Raw genomic sequence first — 27,674 nt, 5'->3', positions numbered from 1 at the left:
TAACACATCAAGCGAATACGTCATTCAGAGCTACATCATTAAGACAGCAGAAGGTTTGTATAGAATAACATAGAAGCAAACATGCAATTGGGCTCATTTTCACAGCTTCACAGCAATTACATAAGTCACATTGACCCTTGTGGCTATAATTACATAGTCATTGTGTAAAAAACCATTGCATTGTGGGTAAAAAACATGGCCACTTGTACCACTAATTATACTTTGCGCACTCCACTTGCGCTCATAAACTAAAATGAAGTCACCAATTCATTGAACATATATAGAGTGGTAAACAGAATGATTTGCCATAGAACAGTGATGGTTTATGGGAATTACATAATGTCTGCTTTGTGACCCTGCCCCACCCTGACTTACTGGGGTTAAAGTGCAAGAAAGAACAAGATTACTTTTGTGCTGTTTTTTTTCACTATTATAAGTAATTATTAGTAAATGGTAAGATAATATTGGAAATACTGATTAACCCCTTAGACCTTCTTAAAGAAAAAAACTTGTGAAGGTGAAACATTACACTTAATTCATTTTTTTTTTTTTTTTAAAGGTGGCAACGAGATAAGAACACCCTGATGAACAATGGTTATCCTGCGGCAGGTAGGATCAATGCTTACTTTTCTGTGCTAGTTTTAGATGTCCTCTAGTGACATCACAAAAAGTGAATAAGGAATGTATGTTCCATGTGCGATAGAATGGCGACCTCTATTCCATTGTTTTAATTCATTTAATAATAATCAGAAGTATTCCCTTTCTGCTTCAGTGAGGAATCAATTTATTGCAAACCTTGTGTAGAAATATTAAACAATTTCAGTTCCATAAAAGCTCTTTTTTTCCAGCTGATAAGAGGTTTTTGTTAGACTTCATGCCACTATGTGGGCTAAAAAACATCTGCAGGGGAAAAGTTTGACCAAGGTTTCTTTGTGTTAGGCCCCGTACTTCTGAAGTTCTGATCTTATTTAAAATTTTAAAGAACATGGAAACCTTAATTCACTATGCACCCTGCAGTCAATTAAGGCCTGAGAAACTTCTATCACTGTTCCACCATCTTTTCTGAGTTTTTCAGGCATCAGTTTAATGGACAAAAATACATTTTTGGGGGTTATTTACTAAACCTTGATTTTTTTTCTTGTTGAGGTTTTTTGGGAAAAAAACTAGAATTTTTCAAGATTTATTATACCCTAAGCTGCTAAAAGTCCGAATCTGAAAATCTGCCATCTCAAACCTGCCAAGGTCATGTAGAAGTCAATGACTGATGTCCCTTTTACAATTTGAAGATATTGTTATCTGTGCCAGGTTTCGTTGGATAATCTGAAAAATTCAGGGTTCTTCGGCCGATAACCTGAAAAATTAAGTGATTCAGGTGTCAAATTTGAAAAATTCATACGTTTTGAGTTTTGCTCGATTCAACTTTTTTGAGTTATTTTATTGATAAGTAAGATGAAATCATGTTTGGGAGTTTGGTTGAATTTGGTTTAATAAAAAGATGAGATAAATTTGAGTTTTAGTAAATAACCACCCAAGAGTCAAAGAATGGTGGGCAGTGTTGGACTGGCCCACCGGGATACCAGGAAAACTCCCGGTGGGCCCAGGTGTCAGTGGGCCCTCAAGCTACTAAACTTTTGTACTATTTCATGGCCATTGCCTATTTCTATGAGAACAAAGAGGCTAAATAGATGGAATAATTGATTATAGTATATAAAGAAAACAGACTAGGAGAATAGAGGTTGATTGAGGAGATGAAGAATAATAGTACTGAGAGTGGCCCCTGGTGTAAGGTTTTATGGTGGGCCCTGGTCTAAGGTTTTTGGGTGGGCCACTGGTGTCCCAGTCCGACACTGATGGTGGGCCATTGTGGGCAGTGGGAACCTAACAATGGCATTTTGTTGAAAGTATTGTCTTTGTTTTGTGTTTTATTTCTGGGGTGGGGGGAAGCACTTTAACTTTTTTAATAATTTTGCTCTCTGTCTCTATATTTTCATCCATATTTTGTAATTTGCAATTTTATTGATTTCATGTTTGTATTTATTTTGTATTTAAATATTGTATCACTCTCAATACAAAATCCTCAATGCTTTGCCTCTACTTTTGCTATCACTAAGGTTTGTTTTTCTGTCCTAGCCTCTCGACAATCCATATATCACCTCTACTGATCCACTATCCTAAACTGAGCAACAAAATGGCCTTCTCTCAAAAGTCTTATAGTGCCTATGAACAGGCCAGTATTATTAAAATATGTGTAGCTAGGTCAGTAGACATTAGTTAATCTCTTGATGTACATACCCCATCATTGTTGCCTTCCCTCTTGTAGTATTCCTTCTTTTAGTTTCCTAAGATACATTTTAGGGATGCACCGAATCCAGGATTCGTTTCGGGATTCGGCCAGGATTCGGCCTTTTTCAGCAGGATTCGGATTCGGCCGAATCCTTCTGCCCGGCTGAACCGAATCCGAATCCTAATTTGCATATGCAAATTAGGGGCAACGAGGGAAATCGCATGACTTTTTGTCACAAAATAAGGAAGTAAAAAAGGTTTTCCCCTTCCCACCCCTAATTTGCATATGCAAATTAGGATTCGGATTCGGTTCGGTATTTGGCTGAATCTTCCACGAAGGATTCGGGGGTTCGGCCGAATCCAAAAAAGTGGATTCGGTGCATCCCTAATACATTTTACTGTAGTGACTTAGAGGGTTATATACTAAGCTCCGAATACCCTAAATTCCCGGAAATCTGAAAAATTTGCGTTTTTTTTTTTTTTTAAAAAAAATCACGAATTTTTCTGAATTTATTAAACCCTGAGGGCTACAAAGCCCGAATATAAAAACACGGCATCTCAAACCTGTCGAGGTTACATGAAAGTCTATGGGATTAGTCCCATTGATTTTTGGTTGTGTTGGGGGTTTTGGGCAATTTCACTATGTTTTCGGAGCTTTCAAGTGAAAACTCCGAAAAATTCGGAGATTTCGGGAAAAATTCACAAAAAAATCGTGAAAATCTGAGCTTTTCCGCACAGCAAATTTTAGGGAAAATGTAATAATAAATAAGCGTTAAAAACCCGAGCGGGTTAGATCGGAGTTTGTAGCAGCCGATATTGAGATAAATTCGGACCTTGATAAATAACCCCAGTAGTCTCATATTTCTCTTTGTACAACATTTCTAACAACAGCCTTTATTGTTTTTGCTACTAGCCAAATACAGGTGTAGGATCCTTTATCTGGAAACCCGAAATCCAAAAAGCTCCAAATTACGGAATGATACGGAATTTTTAAAAAAGATTTCCATTTTCTCTGTAATAATAACAGTACCTTGTACTTGATCCCAACTAAGATATAATTAATCCTTATTGGAATCAAAACCAGCCTATTGGGTTTATTTCATGTTTAAATTAATTTCTAGTAGACATAAGGCATGAAGACACAAATTACAGAAAGATCTGTTATCCGGAAAACCCAGGTCCCGAGCATTCTGGATAACAGGTCCCATACCTGTAGTGCAATCTTTTTAAAAAAATAGTAATTTGTATGTAATTGCATTTTCATACAAGTATTAATTATATATTTTGCAGTATATAATTTACTTGCTTTACCTGACAAACAGATTGCTCATCGGGCCAGTAAAGCTCTCATGGTCATCTCATATCTACCACTAGATCTTTTATCCTTAGTAATGAGCAACTGTTGTGGTGGCTCTAATTTCGTAAAAGGGGATCTTAACCCAAAAAAATGAATTGGTGTAAACTTACTCAGTGACCCTCTGAGCACTTTTGCATTTTACACTCATTTTCTATATTATGTGGTTTCTGAGTAGGGTGTGATGTCACTTGGGGGCAGGGCTATGACGTATGGAACAGGGAAACAGGTAGGTTGGGATGAGGGTATGGGCCTGTGGGTAGAATCGGAGATTGGCAGTGGAGAAGTTGAGAGAAGGGAGGGAATTATAGTAGAAAAGTAAATTTCTGGTGATTTTGTAATACCGATGAGGTGGCCACACTGTTTCTGAGACATTAGCAGTTTTAGATATTTTTATACTGCTATGAAGGACTCATTTAATATCTTTGAAGGCCCAAAGTGGCTAACTGTTTTTCACTTTTCATGCACTTCATGTATTTAGGTTGTTGACTCATAGTTGAGCCAAAAGACTGATATTTGCAGGCACAAAATGCAAATACAGTATATCAGAATCCTCTAAAAACAGAAAATGAATATAATGGCTCAAAAAGCACCCTGAGTAATTTTGCATCAATTCATTTATTTTGTTCTATTTGATTTAGATACCCTTTCTGATTAACGAAATATGGACAACAACATTTTTCAGTCACCAGAATTGACTTGTAAAATATAAGGATATTTGAAGTTGCCTTCGGCCTCATGATTTTATATGGTTGTGGAACTTCTCTGGGACTTATAATATCCATATATTTTACAACAGGGGGTACATTATTCAATAGATAAACTATATATAATGATACCTATGCTAAACTGTAGATTGTAAAATGACTATAGCTGTGGAAATTATACTTGGTCAAGGAATTATCCAAGCCCCTCTTAAGGCATTAATAGAATCTACCATCCCAACATTATCCCACAGGGCATTCCACAACCTCACTGTCCTCACCGTGAAGAACCTCCTATGCTGTTTTAAATGAGAATTAAGTTCCTCAAGTTTTAAAGGGTTGCCTCTTGTTCTTTGGTCTCTACTATGGAAGAAAAGATCCCCCACTATCTGTCTGTAATGTACTTCTAAATAGTAATCATGTCCCCACCACAAGCAAAGTTTTAATACATTTAATTGAATGGGAATGTAGTATTGGTTTTTACCTTGTATGGCTACCTAACATATACCTTTAAGAACATATAAACCATTATAACCACAATTTTTAAACTAAAAGTATAGGTTTAAATTCTGGTTTATATGTAACAAAATCCCACTCGAATTTTTAGAGATTTATTATACCCTAAAGCTGCTAAAAAATAGAATCTGAAAACCTGTCGAGGTCATGTAGAAGTCAATGGCAGATGTCCCTGAAGTTGTTTCTTGACACTGTCATCTGTGCTTGATAATCCGATAAAACAAAGTTTTCTCACCGACAATTCAATAAAGTCGGGTTTTTGGGAGCGTCAATCTTATATTTTGAAGTTGACTCTTGATTTTGTCACAGCATTTTTTTGCTCTGACTTATTCAAGAAGAACTATTGATAAATGAGTTGAATTCATGGATGGCGTTTGGTCGACTTTGTTTCAATAAAAAACTGAGATAAACGCGTATTTAGTAAATAACCCCCCATAAGTATTATTGGGGTGAGATATAGAAGATACAAAATTGTTAAATTGTATGTTTTGTTTGAAGCTAGAGCAGCACAAACACTAAGGGGGTTATTTTATTAAAACAAAGTTTACCAAACGCCCGTCCACCAATTGAACTCATTTATCAATAATTCTCTTTAAAAAAAGTCTGAACGAAAAAAATGTCACCACAAAATTAAATTGTCGCTGCAAAAACTCAACTTTATCAGATTATGGGACGAAAACCCCAACTTTATTGGATTATCCATCGCAGATTACAATGTCAAGAAACAACTTCAGGGACATCTGCCATTGATTTCTTCATGACCTCGACAGATTTGATAACGAATATTTTCAGATTCGGATTTTTAGCAGCTTTGGGGTACAATACATCTCTAAAAAAATCCTTAAAAAATTCACGTTTTACACTTTAAAAACTTGACCAGATAAATTAGAGGTTTAAGAATGGCCCCTAAAAATATATCTCTGTGAGGAAAGTGTAAATAAAAATTAGCATATTACAGAATACGGCCACAAAATCAATAGTATGAGGGACTGTCTAATATAAGTAATTTAATTTATTAGTTGTTAAATTATTACAATATGGTGAATAACTAATATATGTAGCTTCAATATAAAGTTGTCTTAAAACATAAGCAAACCCTTTGTTTAGTGTTAGAAGATGGCATTCCATGAATTTGAAGAAATGCGGGTTCCTCCACTCTTAAAGGCCTGGAGAATATGTTTGACGTGTTCCAAGTACAATCAGTTGTTCTATCAGTAAAGCTATACACCTTGTTTTACTTGTTTATTGCTCTTTTTGAACTCAGCTATATAACAGGAAAAATGACCTTGGATCTGCTAAATAAGTCACATGGCTCTTAAATGGCTTTTTTAAAGTGAAAGTTCTCCTTTACGCTATATTTTTGAATGATATACATTGTATATTTTAAAAGCTTTTCAGTGGGTTCACATTTTTTTTATGCTTTTTGTACAATTTTCCTTCTTCATCTTTTCTTTCAAGCTTGGAGTTTAAAATACTATCTGGTGATCCTGACAATCAGAAATCTGTTTGTTCACAAAGTTGCAATGTTACTTCCAAATTGCCCCAAGGGTAAAAGAGACCCTAGCAACAGTTAGCCTTGAAATTCCAAACTAGAGAGCTGGAGTATCAAACCACATCCTGGTTCCCTTCATAACTCTAACAGATTTTTTTACTCTTTGTCATATGCTAATAAACCCTACAGTATATTCCTGTTCTAAGGGGCCCATTTATAAACATTCGTATTTTTTTCCCAGAGTCAAACTTTTTAGCACTTATTATTTATTAAAGGTTGAGTTGTGTTATCTTGAAAAATTTTAGTTTTTCGAGGGTAGCTTCACTAAAAACTGGAAGATTTTGGGATAGAAAAAAAAATCAAATTTTTTGATATTTATTATGCCCTGAAGCTGCTAAAAGCCTGAATCCGAAAATACTCCAGCTAAAACCTTCATGTAGAAGTCAATGGCAGAGGTCCCTTGAACCATTTAAAGATGTTTTTAGCCTTTATGATTTTTTTTTCCGGGGGTATTCAAGGTTTTTTAGTCAAAAACTCGATTTGAGTATTTGCGATTTTTCCCCTGATTGCATTCACTCGAGTTTTTTACATTTGGGTTTTTTCATAAATAAGCAAACATTCGAGTTGTGAGTTTATTAGAGGTAGAAAAAAAAACCTCACAAACCTCACAAACTCAGCCTTTAATAAATAACCCTGTTAATATTGTTTATTAGAATAATTACTCCAAACCATGAAAATGTTGATATTCACATAGGGGGTTATTTATCAAAGGTCGAGTTGTGTTTTTCCCGAAAAATTTGAGTTTTTTTAAAAAAAAACAAACTGTTTTTTTTAGCTTGAATCTGAAAACACTACAACTAAAACCTGTCAAGGTCATGTAGAAGTCAATGGCAGAGGTCCCTTCAACCTTTTGAAGATGTTTGTAGCCTGATCTTCGGGTTTTTTTGCGGTGATTTTCGTTAAAAACACAATCAATTAGAGCATTTGGGATTTTCACCTGATTGCACTGATTCAAGTTTTTTTACATTCAAGTTTTTTCCTAAATAAGCAAACATTCAAGTTGTGAGTTTATTCGAGGTATAAAAAACCTCACAAACTCGACCTTTGATAAATGTAATAGAATCTAATAGAAGAGGGTTATGGTGCATGGACTATTAGACTGTGAGTTACAGCTAGCGATTAATTAGTCATCAGTTGTGATAGACTGATATACTAGTGCAGACCAATACTGTTTTCTAAATTAGTCCTTGGCTAGTATACCATCCCTATAAAACATATTAAGGTAGGGATGGAAGGGGTTTAGAAAGGCTAACCAACTAGCCAAAGTATAGAATGGTATTAAAAGATACCTGTAGTTTAGTCCTCTCACTCACACAGTTCTGTAACACCCCAAATGCCTTTATAAAGTCTATTATATAGCACATGAATTACGTATGTAATTGCCTTTAATATATATATATATATATATATATATATATATATATATATATATGTGATGTAATATTGTGAAGGAGAAGTATTTTATCTTTATTGCACGGCATTGTTATGTTGCTCAGGACATGCTTGAAAACAAGAACTGTTTTAGTATATCTATTGATGATAAAGCATATGTATAAATACTTATCAATTATGGTTATTGTTTTATAAGAGCCTAAAACAATATGCTCATCTCTAAGGGTTAGACCTTTCCACCTCTTCATATATAGAAATGGACTTTCTATGGGACACATATTACATAGTTGTGGAGCGGTCCTGATAGAGGAACATTTGCACAACTTGCGCCAAGAATATTAAGTGACTGACTTTACGGAGAACTAAAGCTTAACTAAAGAAGTAGCTAGAAATTTTGTACATTATGTTTTTGGCTTCTGTACCAGCCCAAGGCAACCACAGCCCTTTAGCAGGGAAGACCCGTGTCTCCAAAGATGCCCCAGTAGCTCCCCATATTCTTTTCTGCTGATTCACTGCACATGCTCTGTGCTGCTGTCACTTAAAGAGCTTAGGGATCCACTCACAATATACAGTACACAGAATAGAAATGTCACAATATAAGGCTGATTAGTAATTAATACAGATAATTACTACATGGCAGCACAGAAACCAGTGCAATTAGCATCAGAATTTAATAATCAGCCCTGTAGCATTAGCTTATATCACAGGCCAAACTAACTTTCTGTTTGATTATTTGCGACGACACCTAAGCTTAGCTTCACAACAGCTGCTCAGAGCCCACTTTCCAAGATGGTGACCCCCTGTGACAAGTTTGAAGTCCTGGATCATTGCTGCTATTGAGAAGCTGAAACTTTAGTTCAGCATATAAAATATGGCATTTTTAGCAATATTCATTTTTAGGGTTTAGTTCTACTTTAAGGGCTACAGGAAGGAAGCTGAAACCTGTGCACCTTAAAGGGCAGACCAGAAATCTAAAAATCCTACGGCTTCTCCATGTTTGGTAAATATTTTCTAAAGGAATTTCAAGCACTCTGCTTCAAGGTTGGCATAGCTAATAATTACTTATATCTTGGCTCAGTTGCAGTCACCTATTAGGCTAAGGCCACACTAGGCGATAGCGCCGCGATTTGACTCGCGGCGACTTTTCGCCGCGACTTTTAAGCCGCAATCGCTGGGGAAACTTTTGCGCTGGCGTCTATGGGGAATCGCGAAAAATCGCCAGCGTAAAAACACACGCGGCGATCTTTTCTCTACTGTCGCTCGAAATTGCCTCGCTAGGCGATTTCGAGCGACAATAGAAAAAAGATCGCCGCGTGTGTTTTTACGCTGGCGATTCCCCATAGACGCCAGCGCAAAAGTTTCCCCAGCGATTGCGGCTTAAAAGTCGCGGCGAAAAGTCGCCGCGAGTCAAATCGCGGCGCTATCGCCTAGTGTGGCCTTAGCCTTAAAATGTCATCTTTCCTATTAAATTTGTGACTGGTGTTTTTAATAATAAGATTTGTTAGAAAGCTCATTGGTTTTTGTTTATGTAAAGCAGTTACTTGGTGCATGGTTACCAGCAAAGTGAATAAGAGGAGTTTTTCTTGCTTTAATGATAGGAAAGAATTTCTTTCAGTTTAATAAATGCCTAGAGCAATTTAGAGCTTTCCTCTGACATCATTGTCACCATAAAACAATACTGACCCTTGAATCATACATTCCTCCTTACAACTCTCTTTATAATCAGGGAGCAATGTATAAAACATAAATATTTAGATTAGGTTTGACTTTTGAGAACATTTGCCTTTAAAAGTCATTAAAAAATACTGTTAAATGTATTGTTCACCTTTAAATCAACTTTTAGTATGACGTAGAGAGTGATATTCTGAGACAATTTGCAACTGGTTTTCAGTTTTTATTTTTTGTGTTTTTTTTAGTTCTTTAGCTTTTTATTCTGCAACTGTCTGCTTTGCAATTTCAGCAATCTGGTTGCTAGGGTCCCAAATATTCTAGCAACTGTGCATTGGTTTGAATAAGACTGGAATGTGAATAAGAGAAGGCCCTGAACAGAAAGATGAGTAATAAAAAGTAGCAATAACAATAAACGTGTAGCCTTACAAAGCATTTGTTTTTTTAGATGGGGTCAGTGACTCCTATTTGAAAGGTGGAAAAGACCAGAAGATGGCAAATAATTAAAAAAGTATTAAAAAATGAAGATCAATTAAAAAGTTGTCTAGAATTAGCCATTCTATAACATACTCAAAAATAACTTAATTAAAGGCAACCCATCCTTTTAAATAGAATCCGTAAATTGCATTAAAATTGCATTTACTGATATTATTCTGCATAAATGAGTCACTCATGTCTGGATTACTATCAGGCTTCTATTTGCGCTACAGTTTTAATAGAAACCAAGGAGAACAAATGTTGAGAAGGATATTACATATTTCAAACCTGATGTCAGTTATGCATCTTATAAGTGTTTCATTCAGTTTAAGGTTAAACAATTTTTAACATAAATGTACATGAAATGACAGGGAGAACATGTGTGGCTTGAAGCTTCTTCAGCATCTGAAAGCCAAGTACCTATTGGAGCAGTGGTGAAGAATTCTCATGGAACAGAGACTTTGGTAGTTGATGATGATGGCAAGGTAAGCGATGGGCCAGTACCAAGTCATTCATAAATACATATTGTTGAAAGTAATTTGGAATGGCGGGGAAAGCAATTTGCACAAATGTTTTTGGATTGACAGATACAGCAAGTGAAAAAAGGAGATATATTTCATTTTGGCTTCAAGTGCTTTAGAATGAACTTAAAAAATGAAATAGACAGAACAATAATATATGTTTCTAAATTAATTATGAAAACTCTGTCTAATAAATTTACACAGAGAAGGTCTTGGGTTAGCCTACAACTATACAACTATAACAAAGCCCAATTGACTTTACTAGTGAACCTCTCTGTCTGATATCACAGGAACACTGGATCTCTGCAAGAAATATTAGCAGTGTACACCCCATGCACCCAAGTTCTGCCCATGGAGTGGAAGACATGATCAGGCTGGGAGAACTTAATGAAGCTGGAATTGTTCATAACCTCCACATCCGATATAAAGATAATAACATCTATGTGAGTTATTGTAAGCAACATGCTCATGTATAACGTATTAACATTATAAACATAAATATTATGAACAAACACGTTCATGCTTATAACTCACTCTTTGAGATGAAGTAAAGCATATGATTATGAATAGCAAATGTTCTACCATTTAGGAGCTGTATATAGAATTATATAAATTGCCTGTGTAAAGTGTCTGTTATATAGTCAATTAAGTACCCCCTTTTGTAAAATATAAGGATAAGGATTATAAATCACGTGGAGTTCCATGACCAAATAAAAGCCCGAGGCCGAAGGCCGAGTGCTTTTATACAGGTCATGGAACTCCGAGATTACTTCTAATATCCTCATATTTTCCAACAAGGGCTACTTTATTATAATACACTAGTTTAAGTGAGTCATGTGACAAAAATGACATCACTATACTCACCGTTTATAACTGATGACATCACTAGTCACCGTTTATAAGTATATAATTTACCAGATATTCATGGCTGTTGTGTATTATATGGTGTTATATTTCATTTTTATTGAGATAATGAATTGAAAGGTTATTTTATATATATTTATATTTAGACATATACTGGGTCTATTTTGGTGGCCGTGAATCCATATAAGGAGCTGCCTTTGTACGAGACAGAACAGGTTCAGATGTATAGAAATCGGCGAATTGGAGAGCTTCCCCCACATATATTTGCCCTTGCAGACACTTGCTACTTCAACATGCAAAGGACCAAGACAGACCAGTGCTGCGTCATCAGGTATAAACACATTTGAAAAATAAAATGGAATTTGATTGCACCCAGTCAAAATGCTTTTTATAACTGTGCAAGAATGATTAAAGAAAACAGGTTGGTTGTGGTCTGTGCTCCAAAACGCAGCGCAGAAATGTGCAGCAATTCCCGAAACACATTGGTCATAAATGACCCATATAATGTCACTTTTAAAAGTGTTACTCATTCTTGTGCATGCACCTATGTAGAAAAATCACATTTGATACATGGGTGAAGCAAAAAATATTACAGCATAGTGATCAAAAGAATGTACACTGAGCCGGTATTTTAAGCAAATAATTCTAATTTCCTTTTTCTCTTTAATAATAAAGCAGTACATTGTACTTGATGGTAACTAAGCTGAATGAATATATATTGGCGGCAAAACAATGCTATTGGGTTTTAATGTTTTTATTATTTTTAACAGGCTTAAAGGAGACATCTAGGATAAATTAAAAAACCCAAATTTTGTAGGCAATGATACATACTATAAGGTGCTGGTATTACTTTTGGGTGTGAATGAATATTGTCTTTAAAAATGGCCCCTTTACTGGAGCTCCCTGTTATGTTTTGGTAGCCGAGGATTAGTAGAGTATAAAAGTGCTTTATTAGCAGACTCATGCAGCCATTACACAATAGTAACTTCCAACTCCATCACTCTTAAAGGGGAAGGAAACCTAGTTGGCGCAAAACCCCCACCTCCCCTCCCGTTTGTTGCCCACCCTCCCTCCCCCCCCGGCCTACCCGTCCCGCTGGGCAAATGCCCCTAACTTGTTACTTACCCTTCTGCGCAGGTCCAGTCCAGGGAGTTCACCAACGACATCTTCTTCCACGCGATCTTCTTCCTGCTGTGAACGGCGTTTTGGCGCATGCGCAGTAGGATCATTTCGCCGGTACGGATCTACTGCGCATGCGCCAAAAGTCATGCGCATGCGCAGTAGATCGTACCGGCGAAATGATCCTACTGCGCATGCGTCGTTCACAGCAGGAAGAAGATCGCATGGAAGAAGATGTCGTCGGTGAACTCCCTGGACTGGACCTGCGCAGAAGGGTAAGTAACAAGTTAGGGGCATTTGCCCAGCGGGACGGGTAGGCCAGGGGGGAGGAGGGAGGGTGGGCAACAAACGGGAGGGGGGTTTGCGCCAACTAGGTTTCCTTCCCCTTTAAGCAGTATTGGTAGTACTATGTATACACAGTATAACTCATGTGCACAGTGACACCTGCAGGCCATTTGTATAAACACCACATATTCCCCCTATAGTAGGAAAGCATTTGGGCAGATATAAAAAACAACAACAATTAAACAGTATGCATCTTAAAGCAATATTAGGCATTATTCACATCACATAGTCCTGGGTCCATGCAGGTAGTTTTCTGATTCTCTCAGTACACCTTATAGGTTCACTTTCTTCAGGCCCATTGCAGTTGGTATCAGGGGTAGGAAAATGTCCTTAATCAAATGGAGCTTCTCCAAAGTCATTCCTAACTGGAGCAAGACGACTTGCATTCCATATGCGTCCATCAGACAGTTCATATGTGTATGGTCCTCGCTGGCGTCTCACTTCAAGCGGTGTAGTTAATTTAGATTGTCCTTGTTTCATTATTCCTGGTTTCTTAATTCTGACTAAAGATCCAGGCTGAAAGTGCACTTCTCTTGCACCACGTTTTCTGTCCGTATAAGCCTTGCATTTGGCTTGTTGACATTTGACAATGTCAGCAGTAGACAATTTTGTAGGCACAGTATTTTGTTAAAAGCTTTTTGTAAAAAGTATTTCCCCAGGCACAGGCCCGGGTTTGTGGAAAGGCCACCTAGGCCCGGGCCTAGGGTGGCAGGATTTTAGGGGGGCGGCATGCTGCCCAACCACACCCACATTGGTTTAAAGACACTGGGGATACGCTGAAGATACAATCATTTTTTAAATTCTCTTTCGCCAATCCCCATTGCTCCTGTCCAGATGATGAAAATTTGCATGAATAAAAGGGAGGGGACAGGGGTGACGAACGGCAGTGGGCCTAGGTGCACCCACTACGTAAATCCGGCCCTGGCCAGTCAAAAGGTAGCAACCCTACTGATAATGTATGGTCACGCTCTAAAGCAGCAAGAGAGAAAGGTTTAAGATGAAAAACGGCAGTGGATGTGGGTCGTGTAAAAAGATGGTGGCTCTGAGAGGAATGGAAGAAGTGCATATGTAAGCACAGGTGAAGAGAGAAGCAGACAGAGAATGCATTTAAAGATTTGAAGAAGGGGAAATTTATATGCTATCACTTGCTTCACATGGAGCCTCAGGAGAGGCACATTTATTTCTGTATATTTCTGTATAAATTGCTTTTATCTTCTGTTACATTTTTAGTGGTGAATCTGGAGCTGGAAAGACAGAGAGCACAAAATTGATGCTACAGTTCCTGGCCTTGGCAAGTGGACAACATTCTTGGATTGAGCAGCAGATTCTAGAAGCCAATCCAATTATGGAAGGTCAGCAAGTATAACATTGCAAGATAGAAATGCTATGGGGAAATATAATAAAATTTGCAAAGAGAACAAATTTGCAAATAAAAATCTGCATGTTGCAATGTAATATTCTTCATTAGGCTTTTATTGCATTGCAAATCTTAATTGCGCATTGCAAACCTTTAACACCTGCTTGAAGGTGGTGTAAACTTTTGGAGCAAATGTAACAACTTTTTCATTAAGAAATTTTGTTACTATCGCGTGAGGGGCAAAGTGTTTGCAAAGGCAAAATTGTTCCCTTTGCGAACATTTATTTACATTGCAAACGATTTTTGCGTTAGCAACCAATATTACATTCCCCCATATCTCTTTATAATATACATTTATATATTTTAACAGACTTATATCTGTGATTTAAAGGATAAGTAAACCTTTAAAATAAGTGAATGTAAAATTGATGAGGGTGCTATTCTGAGCACTTTTGCAATGTACTTGAATTATTTCTTTTCTTTTTTCCCCAAGATATTAAGGCATATGTGTACTGTTAATATGAATGGATTTTGATACAACAGCACCACCTGCTGGTCAGTTTCCCACCAGTCTGACCACCAAGTAGTCAGTGTCGGACTGGGACACCAGGGGCCCACCATCAAACCTTAGACCAGGGGCCCACTCTCAGTACTAATATTCTTCATCTCCTCAATCAACCTCTATTCTCCTAGTTTGTTTTCTTTACATACTATAATCTATTATTCCATCTATTTAGCCTCTTTGTTCTCATATTATAATGAATGGCCATGAAATAGGCCAAAAGATTAGCAGCATGAGGGCCCACTGACACTTTGGCCCACCAGGAGTATTCCTGGTATCCCGGTGGGCCAGTCCGACACTGCAAGTAGTCAAGGAAGTTGTCAGGAGACAGAAAGAGGCTGCTGTGATGTTCTTCTGTTTAGGAAAAAAATTAGAAACCTTTCTCACATCTTTCCTAAGCAGAAGAACATCAGAGCAGCCTCTTTCTTTCTCCTGACAACTTCCTTGACTTCTTGGTGACTTTCTTGCCTACTTAGTCGATGTATCCCTTAATATCTTGGAATTAAAAATAAATAAATAATGAATGTACATTGCAAAAGCGCTTAGAAAAGCCCTCTCGTCAATTTTACATTCACTTTAAATTAGGTTTACTTATCCTTTATATTGTAAATGGTGACCCTTACTGAAATTATACATGAGAAGACAAAGAAATAACCATCTGTAGCTGCAGGTAAACTAAATGCAGCACTTGTATTCTACATTCTATGACCACAAAAGATACATTTCAATCTGTTTTTAATATATATCATTTTTTTGCAGCTTTTGGTAATGCCAAGACCATTCGTAATGACAATTCTAGTCGTTTTGGAAAATACATTGAAATTCACTTTTCAAATGAGCATGTGATCGAAGGAGCCCGCATTGAGCAGTTTCTTCTAGAGAAGTCACGAGTGTGCAGACAGGTTGGGTCATTAAACTGGATTCTGATAGCATTTTTAATACAATACAATTGACTACTCTTAAGGATTCTCCTAATCAAATCTTTTGCCTAAAACCCCCTTTAAGACACTAGTCTAATTGCTTGGAGGCAATTCTCAACTCAAAACTTAGGTTATGGGTTATGAAGGGGCAGATTTATCAAGGGTCGAATTTTGAAGTACAAAAAACTTCGAAATTCGACCATCAAATTAAAAAACTTTGAATTTGAATATCGAATTCGAAGTTTTTTCAACAAATTTGGCAATCCTGTGGTCGAATAAAAATCGAATGATGCAAACATTTGAGTGATCGATCGAAGGATTTTTATTCAATGTGTAAAGACTTAGAAAAATGTTGTAGAAGGTCCCCATAAGCTAACATAGAACTTCGGCAAGTTTAATTTGGCGAAGTATTGAAGTCGAAGTTTTTACACATCGAATAAAAATCCTTCAATCGATCGATTCGAACGATTTTTATTCAACCGCAGGATTGCCAAATTTGTTGAAAAAACTTCGAATTCGATATTCGAATTCGAAGTTTTTTAATTCGACGGTCGAATTTCGAAGTTTTTTGTACTTTGAAATTTGACCCTTGATAAATCTGCCCCTTGGTGTCAATTTAGTCATTTTAAAAATTAAGAACAATATCTTGTGGCTGACCAGCATATATTAAAATTCATAAAACCATAATATTATAAAATAGCCTCCTAGTTAATTCATATAGAATAAAAGGAGTTCTTCAGTATAAAAAATGAATCACAGCAATTAGCAGCAATAAAGTTGATCAGCAGTTGTTGATCTAAGCAACTGAATATCCAGCAGTTGTAAATTAAAAATAATACTTCATCAAAGATAGCAGCATTTGCAGTTTATAGTGTTCAGTATTCCAAAAGTTTATATCACCAGATGGTCTCAAATCACTAGAGCAGTCTATGCATATTCTCAGTTAATGGGTTAACCTAAGTACCTTGTTCTTATATTTAATACAACCAGTCTTCCCAGATAAGTAGGGTGTGATGCTTTGGTGTTAGTCTCTAAAGCCACTTCAATATTGGGGGTGCGAGAGTGGACCAGGCGCTAGCTGCTTCAGTACCTGAATTTTTAATTCCCAAAATGTCTGTATGTACAGGGATTCCTGCTATGTTCCTCTGCTATGCCATACACTTTCATTGCTCATGTCACCCTTTCTGGTGCACGTGAGCACCACATAATAATCCACTGTATTTTCTTTTTGATTGACTTGAGCATATGCATATATATATGTGTTTGTGTGCGTATATATATATATATATATATATATATACATATATATATATATATATACAGTATATTTTACATTCATTCATTACAATTGTATTGTAAATTTATAGCTTGCATTGCCAGGGGATTGCATGCTATTTGTTATGTGTAAACAACTGTTAAATGTAAAACATCAAAAGCCACCACTGGAGATTCTTCATCATACTCTAGAAACACAAGGTAGTCAACACTTGCATTAGTAATGTATTGGACTGCTAAATCTGTAAGCAGTAACCAAGCCTATTCTGCCACAGGACAGCAGTACATTATATTTTGATTACTTTGATATACTTTCATTGTTTGGTGTTACTACTCCTATATGTCCTATATGCACATATATGTTTGTATTCTACACTATGCCATAAATAGCATAGTGTAAAACAGCACTGGGCTATTCTTCTGCTGATGATTTATTCTGTAATTACTGGTTTATAATATATTTGTCTTTTATCAGTCCCCTGGTGAAAGAAACTATCACATATTCTACAGTATACTGCTAGGAATGGGGTCGGAGCAAAAGAAACAGTTAAACCTGGAAAGTCCTTCAGAATACAACTACCTAACTATGGTAATCATTCACCACATTTTCCAATTCCTGAAAAACGCCTGTGTACATTTAAAAGTCTGATTGATTTTTACCCCAAAAATTTGAGTTTTCAAGGGTATTTTTCAGTAAAAACTCTAATTTTCATTTTTTTTTTTTTTTTAAATTGCATTTTTCGAGATTTATTATTCCCAGAAGTTCGAAATAGCTTGAATCTGAAAATACTCCAGCTTAAACCTGTCGAGGTCATGTAAAAGTTAATGGCAGAAGTCCCTTAAAGGAGAAGAAAAGACTGTATTTATTTGATGGTGCCAAAAGGTTAGGCACCCCCAAGTCATTGTATATACTTACCTGACACCCCAGGCCGGTGCTCCTATCAGCAAAAAACTGCACTGACCTTGGGTTCTTCCAGGAAGCACCACAGATCGATCGGCTTCTTCTTTCTTCTCTCATGTGCACATGCACAGTATCACGAAAAGCCGTACTTCAAAAGAGGTTGGCTGTTTTGTTCTACTGCGCATGCGTCTGCCCTGGGAAATTTTAAGAAAATAGAAGAAAGAAAGCTGATCGATCCATGGTGCTCGCTGGAATACCCTTGGACCGGTGCAGTTTTCTACTGGTAGAAGTACGGCCCGGGGTGTGAGGTAAGTATATACAGTATAACCACTTGGGGGCAGGGGCGTAACTACAGAGGAAGCCGACCCTGCGGCTGCAAGGGGGCCTATGAGGTATATAGGGACAATGACACCCTAATTAATGAGCAATTTCAACATATATTGGTAAAACAGGACCATTTCTGGATATGTTGGGGCCCTAAAATAAATTAGCTGTGGGGTCCAGCATCATCTAGTTACTCCACTTCTTAGGGGTGCCTAACTTTTGGCACCCCCAATTAGATATACCTTTCCTTATCCTTTAAACCATTTGAAGAAGTTTGTAGCTTCATGATGTTTGGGGTTTTTTTTTTGTGGGTTTGGCTCAAAAACTAAATTAATTTGAGAAATTTGAGTTTTTCTTTCACCGAGAATTCAGTGGCTTACTAAACCAGAACAAACATATCCGCTATAGTAAAGGTACATATGGTAGTAGCACCAGGTATTCAACCAAAACTTATATAATTTAGTAATGAAAACAACCATGTAGTCCCAAAAGCTTGCAATTTCCAATCCAGTCAAATGTTATGTATATATCATTCCACTCTTTCCATCGTTTCTCAGTGGCCAAGACAGTAGGACATTTCCACTAAATAGACACTTAAGAAAAACCCTTCCCAAATATTCTTTTTGCTTTTAGGGAAAATGTACAACTTGTGAAGGCCGTGATGACCACAAGGCCTTCTCCCAGGTTCGTTCTGCAATGAAGATCCTTCTGTTCTCAGAGATAGAACAGCAGGAAATATTTAAGCTGCTTGCAGCTATTCTTCACTTGGGAAACCTGAAATTCAAAGGTATTTATATATATTGTCCGATATACTTATTTGATTAACTTGCATTGCTTAACAATTTTAGGGGCAGTTTATAAAGTTTTCATTATTCAACTGCGATAAGGATTGCAATACAGAAGTACACATAATGAATGTTATAGAGAATGCTATTTACCAGAAAAGATGGCACAGATCTGATGACATGTCCATGTGTTGTTAGATATAGAATAAGGGTTTACAATCTGATCTACCCAGTTCTACATGATAATTTACAGAAAGATGAGGCATCCCACATTCAGAAGAGAGTAATGAATAAATTAATTTAACAACTAGGCAAACTTTGGCAAGGTCCTCCTACAATTCACTACAATTCACTAAAAAAACTGATTGAAAGGATCTTCATAAATACAAAGTTGACCAGTTTTACACTGGATGAATATAATTACTTTAAACATATTTGGCTAACCTCGATAGCCTACAGATTTCATCCACTCAGTTATTTGATTAAGAAAAGAATATTTTCTCTTTTATTTTTTTGTATTGTTAAAACACGAGTGTAAATTTCCCATAGGAGTAGAATCCCTTTGGATAATATATGCCTTGTATATACTGTATTACAGCAAGGGAAGCTCTAAATCAGACTAACATCTTGGGGAACACTAATGTCTAATTTGCTTCTAATACACCATAAAAATATTTAAACCAGTGGTGAGAGTTTCCAATTGAAAATCGAATTTCATATTTATTTAACTTTTATTTGCAGGTGCAATGTGTGGAAATCTTGAATGTTCTGATGTTCGTGAGTCCATTCACTTGTCTTCAGTAGCTACTTTGCTTGAGGTAAGCAGGCAAGGTTATTATCTTTTGAAACCAGTACTTATTATTAGAAGGTCTAGCACTAATGCCCATCAGTGTTCCATATTGTTCGTATATTGTATCAGTGTTCCACGCTTCAGTCATTTATTTATAGCACTGCTTGCTGGAAAAGTAACTGGGGGAAGTTTTTTCTTACTTTATTATGCAGTGAATGCAAACATTTTATTTGCAGGATTTGGGTACTGGTGCCCCTTGGCTTTTGAGTGTTTATGCTGGTTTCCTAGAAGCATAAAGAAAATTATGTTTTTACTTTGTTGAAGAGAGCAACATACAGGCTAAATATTAAATAGTAGAATTTCAGTTTGCTGACATTTTACAGATTTGTTTGTATTAAGGGGTTCACCAAATCCAAGAGTAGACGAATTCCAGCACTTTTTGGAACATGCTAATTTTTTTATTCACAGTTGAAACTTTTTCTTAAATGTAAATATGGCCATTATGGTTTGTTTACAATTCTACCAAATCTTTTATGGATTCAGTATTCAGCCAAATCCAAAAATGATGGATTCAGTGTATCCCTAGACAGTGTTGGACTGGGGGGTCCAGGCCCACAGGGGCTGCCTTGTCAGGGGCGCATGCACCTGCTCCGGGTCCCGACTCCCCCCTGCCAACTTAAGGGCCCTCCTTCATCAGCTGGCCGCAACCCGATTCCACGCGACCATCGAGTACCTGTCGGGGGCAGGGAAAAATCGCCAGGCAGATCTAGGCCCACGATGGCTGGGGCCTACCCAGTTTTTTCCCGGTGTCCCGCTGGCCTAGTCCGACCCTTTCCCTAGATTGTATATCCTTTGTCCTGTAGAAGCTCCATCTTCTTATAAACCATTATCAGTGAAGCAAGGGTCTTGGCAAAAATGCCCCCCTTGTAAACTCCCCACATAAAAAATAGTAATGATAATTGTTTAAAGTTAAAACTAAAAAATATTCTGGCTAAAAACTGTCCTACCTTACCTATTTTAGTCTTTCCCTTTCTGTAAAATCTATTTCCAAATAAATAGTTACTATCACAAAATATAACAGTGCATAGCATCTTGCCATAATTCCATAACAACAAAATGTGTTGTTTTTAAAACTGACTGAAAAAAATTATTTATAGTGATCTCAGAATTTTTGGTGTCTGTTTTCTATAACATACCTGTAGCCAGTGTCGGACTGGCCCACAGGGATACCAGGAAAACTCCCGGTGGGCACAGGTGCAGGGTGCTGCTAAAGATTTGGCCATTTCCTATTTCTTTGAGAACAAAGAGGCTAAATAGATGGAATAATAGATTATAGTATGTAAAGAATAGAGACTAGGAGAATAGAGGTTGAGTGAGGAGAAGATTAATAGTAATGAGAATGGGCCCTTGGTCTATGGTTCTTTGGTGGGCCCCTGGTCTAATGTTTTTAGGTGGGCCCCTGGTGTCCCAGTCCAACACTGCCTGTAGCTTTCCTAACAGCTGGGCTGACCACCCTGGATGTGCCTAAATCAGTGAATGCAGGGTCCAGCTTCCAAGTCATTAAGGATATGTTTAATGCTTATTAATAAGCTTATTGCTTATTCCTTCTGGATATAGTTGGATACAAACAATTCCTGCCTTAGATATTCCAGGAATATAAAAGTCAAATGAAAAATGTTTATATATCTCCTTAAACCATGTAAATTCCTTGCAGTTAGTCTCGTCTTGTTTCTCCTAGGTGGATTCTGCTCAGTTAACAAACTGTCTAACTAATCACACTATAATTGTCCGTGGGGAAAGTGTGTCCAAGCCCCTGAACTCCACACAGGCATCTGACTGCAGGGATGCATTTGTGAAGGTAATGACTCCGTGGCCAGAAGGCACAAAGGAGGACCTTTTAAGTAACACGGGTGGGACTGATGGAGGCAGACATTTTTAATAAAGACATTACAGTCTATGGTGGCATTATTTTTATTTTGATTACAATTCGGAAGGCAAAAATAACACACCATTTGGTGCACTTTTCTGTTTTGCATAAGCCTTTTGCTTTATGTGGAACCACACTACTTTAACTGTGCCACATACAGAATTTACTGTTTCAGTAAGCCATATGCTCTCCTATGCTGAGAAAATGATTGAGTTAGGAAATGAATTACTGCCAACCAATCATATAAAAGGCATTCAAATAACTATATTACAGGAAATGTAATGACATTTATTACTTTGATACATTTAAAACCTTTTATACCCTAGGGCATATATGGTCGCTTGTTTATGTGGATTGTAACTAAAATAAACAAAGCTATATTCATGCCTGACCCAGAGAATGAGCGCAGGTCTATTGGTCTGTTAGACATATTTGGATTTGAGCATTTCAATACTAACAGGTACGGTTTTTATATTTTTTAAGTACATTTCAGTTAAATTTTTTGTTTGAAAAGTAAAAATGGATCAGTGTTCCTTTTGCAGCATGACATTCAAAACATTTATACAGTTCACCATTTTCGAGATAAAATATTGATATATACATAATTACCTGTGCCACATGATTAATGAACATGATGATACTGTATCTTACAGAAAATTCTATGCACCCTTGGGCTAAGCAGGGTGATCATAAAAATCATGTGAATGGTGACATCCAGCTCATGGGCCTCCAGCTAGTTAGCTCTGATCTAAATTATTTAAATTAATTTAAGTCATGTCACAAATGTTTTCTAAATAAACAGATAAAAAAAATTTCTCTCTCCAGCTTTGAACAACTTTGCATAAATTTTGCAAATGAGCATCTGCAACAATTTTTTGTGCGTCATATCTTCAAGCTTGAGCAGGAGGAATACAATGCGGAGCAGATTGCATGGGAACACATTGATTTTTCTGACAACCAGCGTACATTAGAAGTCATCGCCCTACGGCCCTTGAACATAATTTCACTTATTGACGAGGAGAGCAAATTCCCACAGGTAGGAGATTGTTTTCGAGACTTTATTTATCAGTCTTTGACATAAATGTCCTGTTTGACTGTAAAGAGAATAACCAAGTTCACCCCAAGATCAAACTTACCAACAATATCAGACCCACTTGAATGTAATAGGTATGATATATGGGGAAGGTTGTCTATAGCTTCATTAACACGAAAATGTACTTTTCATAAAACAGGGTTAAATGTTTTGAGAATCATTGTTTACTCCATGACTGAAAAGTAGTTCCCATTGGTAGAGTAAACATTATTGGGTTACTGCTGTGTGAATTTAATGTGAGTGGTATGTTTCGTACTTCATTTCTGATGAAAGTGTCAGCATAGAACATTATTATTACTGTTCATCATTCACATTAATCCCTACCAAGTAAAACGTTCACCTTTAAGTTAACTCTTAGGGGCAGATTTATCAAGGGTTGAATTTCGAGGGTTAAAAAAAACCTCGAATTCGACCCTCGAAGTAAAATACTTCTAATTCGAATATTTTTGGATTTGAACTCGAGCTTAGTAAATCTGCGCCTCAGTATGTTATAGAATGGCTATAATTATAATTGACTTTTTAATTGGTCATCATTTTTATAGGTTTTGAATTATGTGCATTCTTCTTTTGATTCTTTCCAGCTTTCAAATGGGGTTGACTGACCCCATCTTAAAAACAAATGCTCTGTAAGGCTGCATATTTATTGCTATTGCTACTTTTTATTACTCATGTTTCTATTCAGGCCCTCTCCTAGCCATATTCCATATTTCTAATTCAAATAAGTTCATGGTTGCAAGGGTTATTTGGACTCTAGCATCCACAGTGCTGAAATTGCAACCTGGAGAGTTGATGAATAAAAAGCTAAATAATGCAAAACCTACAAATAATAAAAGCCAATTGCAAATTGTCTCAGAATATCTGTACATCATACTAAAAGTTAATTCAAAGGTGAAGTCTCTACCATGCACACACAGGAGCCAATCAATCTTTCTGTATGTTTGTGGAGTGTGGGACTGGGAGGTAAGCAGAATAACCAGAGGAAACCTATAGGGAATACTTGCCCTGTGATTCAATATTTGCTACAGAAACTTTAAGCCATCACGTCTCCTATCCTTTTCTTCTTTTCTCCTAGTTAGTTATAGTAAACTAGGCCCTCTTTATCTCCTGTATTTGTCAGTATTTGTCTATAATCTGTACGTATGCTGTATCTATTGTACAGTTCTGTAAAATATATTGGTAAATCTGTGTAATAATAATAACAACAAGAATGATAGTCTTCATTTGATTATACAAATTTTCTGGTGATGACTTTTAAAGTGATCATGTTTCTTGCAATATGTATGTGTAAACAGCACAAATCAATGACATGCCTTATAATTATACGGTAATGCACAGAATTCCATTTTTCAAAACGATTTCAGGGTACTGATGCCACCATGCTGTTGAAGCTAAATAACGTTCACAGTAAAAACAACGTTTACATTGCTTCAAAAAGTGTGCATGAGACCAAGTTTGGAATTAACCATTATGCAGGGGTTGTCTACTATGAGACTGAAGGTAAGAACTGCTTATTCCACTATAATGGTATTTATATATATTTATTGAAATGCATTTCACTGGCCTCTCATGTTTGTAAATTACCTTATTTCTCACTTAGGGTTTTTGGACAAGAACCGTGACCTTCTGAGTACAGACATAATTCTTATGATCCATAGCTCTAGCAGCCATTTCCTAAAGCAGGTCTTCCAATTGGAGAAAATCACAAAACCATCAGGTTCTGTCACTTATAGACACATTGTAAAGAACCACTCACAGAAGGTTGGTCTCATCTCTTATACTGATTCTTAACAATACTACATCATTATTTTGTTATTTTAACATGTATTACTCAAGTTTGGCAGAAATATTTGTTCTCGGTGCATGAGCTACTTCATGGGTTTGACGTGGGATTCTAGCCACCCTAATTCATATACAATTTCAATAAATATTGGTAAAACAGGCCAATCTCTAGACATTTTGAGGGCCTGAAAAATAATTTGCTGTGGGTCCCAGTAACATCTAGTTACTGTCTATTGACTTGTAATGTAGTTTTCAACACAGGACAATGGATTTGGTTTCTAAATGCCCATGATCCAATTTTATTTGCAAACAATCATCTTCATGACACATGTATATAAACTGGAGATGTTTATATACATAAATGTATTGCACTGATATCACACAAGAGAGAGATGCTTAAAAATAACAGCTTAAACAAAATGAAGAGGTTATGTACTTTTTGTTTAAAAAAATTATATTAACATGGGAAATGTAGATATTTGTGTTATATTTGTGTACAGAATTGTGCGCGTAACTGTAAATTTTAAAAATTATTTTTTCCCCATGTGCATAACATTATTTTCCAAATGTTACACAGACTGCAGATACCAATAAGTCTCTGCCCACCCTGGGGGGACAGTTTAAACAGTCTCTGGAACAACTGATGAAAATCTTAGAAAGTTGCCAACCTTATTTCATCCGATGCATCAAGCCTAACGAATCTAAAAAGCCACAGGTAGGTTTCTAGGGTTATTTGTGTGTTTGACATGGACAGAGGTATAATTGTGCTCAAAAATCAATTGCCTTATTAGCTATTTCTAATTTATTTGTGCAATAATAGCAGTGCAGTCTAAACTAAAACCCTTCCAGCACCACAGGGCGGCATCCTAATATTTGCACTGAAAAGCATGTATGAACTATCCTCTCTACTTCTATATAAGCACAATTACAAGCATCCATTCAAATGTTTCTTTGTATCTAGCCAAGTTAATTGGTTTTCCGATTCCGACACAAGAGACAGGGATTAAACTTTAAACTTAGATTTTGGAAAAACGGTAAAAAATAAAAAAAATGGAAAGTAGTTTAAAAAAAGTCTTTATGTCTGGGGAACAATTTGAAAAGCATTGAACTGAAAAAGGGTTTGGAATGTGAACAACCCCTTAAAGGTGTTCACATACATGATGTTAATAATTGACATAATGTAACACTCTGTTTAGTTTATTAATATTGTTTCTGAAATTATTACATAGAGGTTTGATCGAGAACTGTGCATCCGGCAACTGCAATACTCTGGAATGATGGAGACAATAAGGATCCGGAAAGCAGGATACCCAATCCGATATAGCTTTTCTGAATTTTTCCAGAGATATCGTGTTTTGCTTCCATTAAAGTCTCCCTATCGCAAAAAGGTAGGTAGAGATATCACATCGAATGACTGATTAAGAAACACCCAATCTTTGCTCTACTCCCTGGGCTTCACGTGTCTGTTTATCTATGAGTTATGAGCAACCAGTTAATGTACATTTTATTTGTTTTTGCAAACATGTAAACATATTGCTGACATGTTTTAAACACATTCCCCACAGCTACAGGAAAACTTCCGGGAAGGTTGTATTGACATAGCCAAGGCAGTGATCGGAAAACATGAAGACTGGAAAGTAGGAAAGACCAAACTTTTCTTAAAGGTAACCGTGGAATGATATACATTCATGCAATTTACCATTACTTTACTAGAATCCCTGTTGGAATATCATTCCTAGGAAAATATAGCAGGTGTTGTTGGGAGCGGGATGGGGGTCCAGTTGATAGCTATGAAGTTGCATTTCACATTATAATTAAAGGTGGGTGCATTTTGTTTTTTGGTTATTGCACAAATTAAATATAATTTATTTTCCCTTCAGGATAATCACGACACTAAATTAGAGGTAGAACGAGATAAAGCCATAACCGCTAGCGCTATCCGTATCCAAAAGGTTGTAAGGGGGTATAAAGACAGGTGAGTTATCATTGTCAAAGAGCAGAACAATATGGCTGCTCACTTTATACTGTATTTCATTGCACTTGAAATAATATTGTTTTTTTCACTTGAACCTAGAGTTAAGTTATCTTTACTGTGTAAACTTTTTCCAGGTTGAGATTTAATTGCAATATTCTTTACTTTGTATACAATTCAATCCATAATATTTAGCACAACACATTTAATCTTTTTTTCTTTCAGAAAGCGCTTTCTCAGACAGAGAGAAGCTGCTATAAAAATTCAGTCCACCTGGAAAGGTTATAACTGCAGAAAAACCTTCCAGAAGGTAAACTACTATGTTCTCCTGTAAGGGTACCAGTGTGGTGTATAAGAGGGTGTTTAAGTATTAATCCAAATCTTTTGTTTGTGTCAGATGCAACATGGTTTTCAGAGATTGCAGGCAATTATACGAAGCAGACCAGTCCACGCAGAATATCAGAAAAAACGAGCGATCATCATTCAGCTGCAGGCTTTAAGTCGGGGGTACTTACTGCGCAGTAAGATGGCAAAAAAGAAGAATGCTGTCCTGGTGCTTCAGACATATACTAGGGGCATGCTGGCTCGTAATGAATACAGGAGGATAAGGAGAAATGTAAGTATGTTGTCCATAAAGTCTGTGGTGAGATCTAGTTCTCTGTTCATTTGTACTAAACTTGCTAACCTTTGATTCCAGGAGTACTTGAGTCAACAAGATTGGGAGGCAGCAGAGAAGCGTAAAGAGATGCAAAAAGCTCTTCTGATGCAACAGGAGAAAGAAAATTTAGAGATGGTGGAGCAAGTCTTTGGGTTTTTACCTGCTATGGTAAGTGGTCACTTAAATCTCAGGCATTGATAAGGGCTCATTTACAAAAGCCCCATAAAGCAATGAGGGGTGTAGAATAAAGATTCATGCCCCTTAATGCTTATTTTCCCAAACATGAATCTTAGGCATTGCTGCACTTTGCACATTGTGCTAGATGCAAGGCACAGAGTACAAGTTAGGGGACAGAGGAGTAGCTGCCAAACTGCATCTATCTGCCCATCATGAATGCAGGGCAGGCAGAAGTATATTCATAGGGAAGGTGCAGATCATTGCACTCCAGAATGGAGACCAGTTCCTGAGGGCAAAGTGTGTAAGGAAATGCAAAAAAAAAAACTCTGCTGCAACAGATGAAAACAATGGGACAGAAA

The 27,674-nt window shown here is 36.7% G+C and overlaps 1 protein-coding gene across 2 annotated transcripts in view; it reads left to right on the top strand.

Annotated features, from left to right (window-relative positions):
* LOC108717088 (unconventional myosin-VIIb) overlaps nt 1–27,674 on the top strand; it is a 64,922-nt gene that overhangs the window by 9,631 nt on the left and 27,617 nt on the right. For both annotated transcript variants that reach the window (XM_018263849.2, XM_041563407.1), the window contains exons 2-22: nt 560–609; nt 10,318–10,431; nt 10,758–10,910; nt 11,478–11,662; nt 14,026–14,147; nt 15,474–15,616; nt 17,385–17,498; nt 18,768–18,921; nt 19,661–19,737; nt 21,448–21,567; nt 21,963–22,096; nt 22,462–22,672; nt 24,091–24,226; nt 24,327–24,487; nt 25,086–25,223; nt 25,738–25,896; nt 26,074–26,172; nt 26,389–26,483; nt 26,706–26,790; nt 26,878–27,096; nt 27,178–27,306. In XM_018263849.2, coding sequence (XP_018119338.1) covers nt 592–609; nt 10,318–10,431; nt 10,758–10,910; nt 11,478–11,662; nt 14,026–14,147; nt 15,474–15,616; nt 17,385–17,498; nt 18,768–18,921; nt 19,661–19,737; nt 21,448–21,567; nt 21,963–22,096; nt 22,462–22,672; nt 24,091–24,226; nt 24,327–24,487; nt 25,086–25,223; nt 25,738–25,896; nt 26,074–26,172; nt 26,389–26,483; nt 26,706–26,790; nt 26,878–27,096; nt 27,178–27,306 — 2,766 coding nt within the window. In that variant the 5' untranslated portion in view covers nt 560–591. The remainder of the gene's footprint in view (nt 1–559; nt 610–10,317; nt 10,432–10,757; nt 10,911–11,477; nt 11,663–14,025; nt 14,148–15,473; nt 15,617–17,384; nt 17,499–18,767; nt 18,922–19,660; nt 19,738–21,447; nt 21,568–21,962; nt 22,097–22,461; nt 22,673–24,090; nt 24,227–24,326; nt 24,488–25,085; nt 25,224–25,737; nt 25,897–26,073; nt 26,173–26,388; nt 26,484–26,705; nt 26,791–26,877; nt 27,097–27,177; nt 27,307–27,674) is intronic.

Source organism: Xenopus laevis, chromosome 5L, assembly GCF_017654675.1.
Source record: "Xenopus laevis strain J_2021 chromosome 5L, Xenopus_laevis_v10.1, whole genome shotgun sequence".
Classification (NCBI taxonomy): domain Eukaryota; kingdom Metazoa; phylum Chordata; class Amphibia; order Anura; family Pipidae; genus Xenopus; species Xenopus laevis.
The sequence above is the reverse complement of the archived record's forward strand: the minus strand, read 5'-3'. Positions and strand labels throughout refer to the sequence as shown.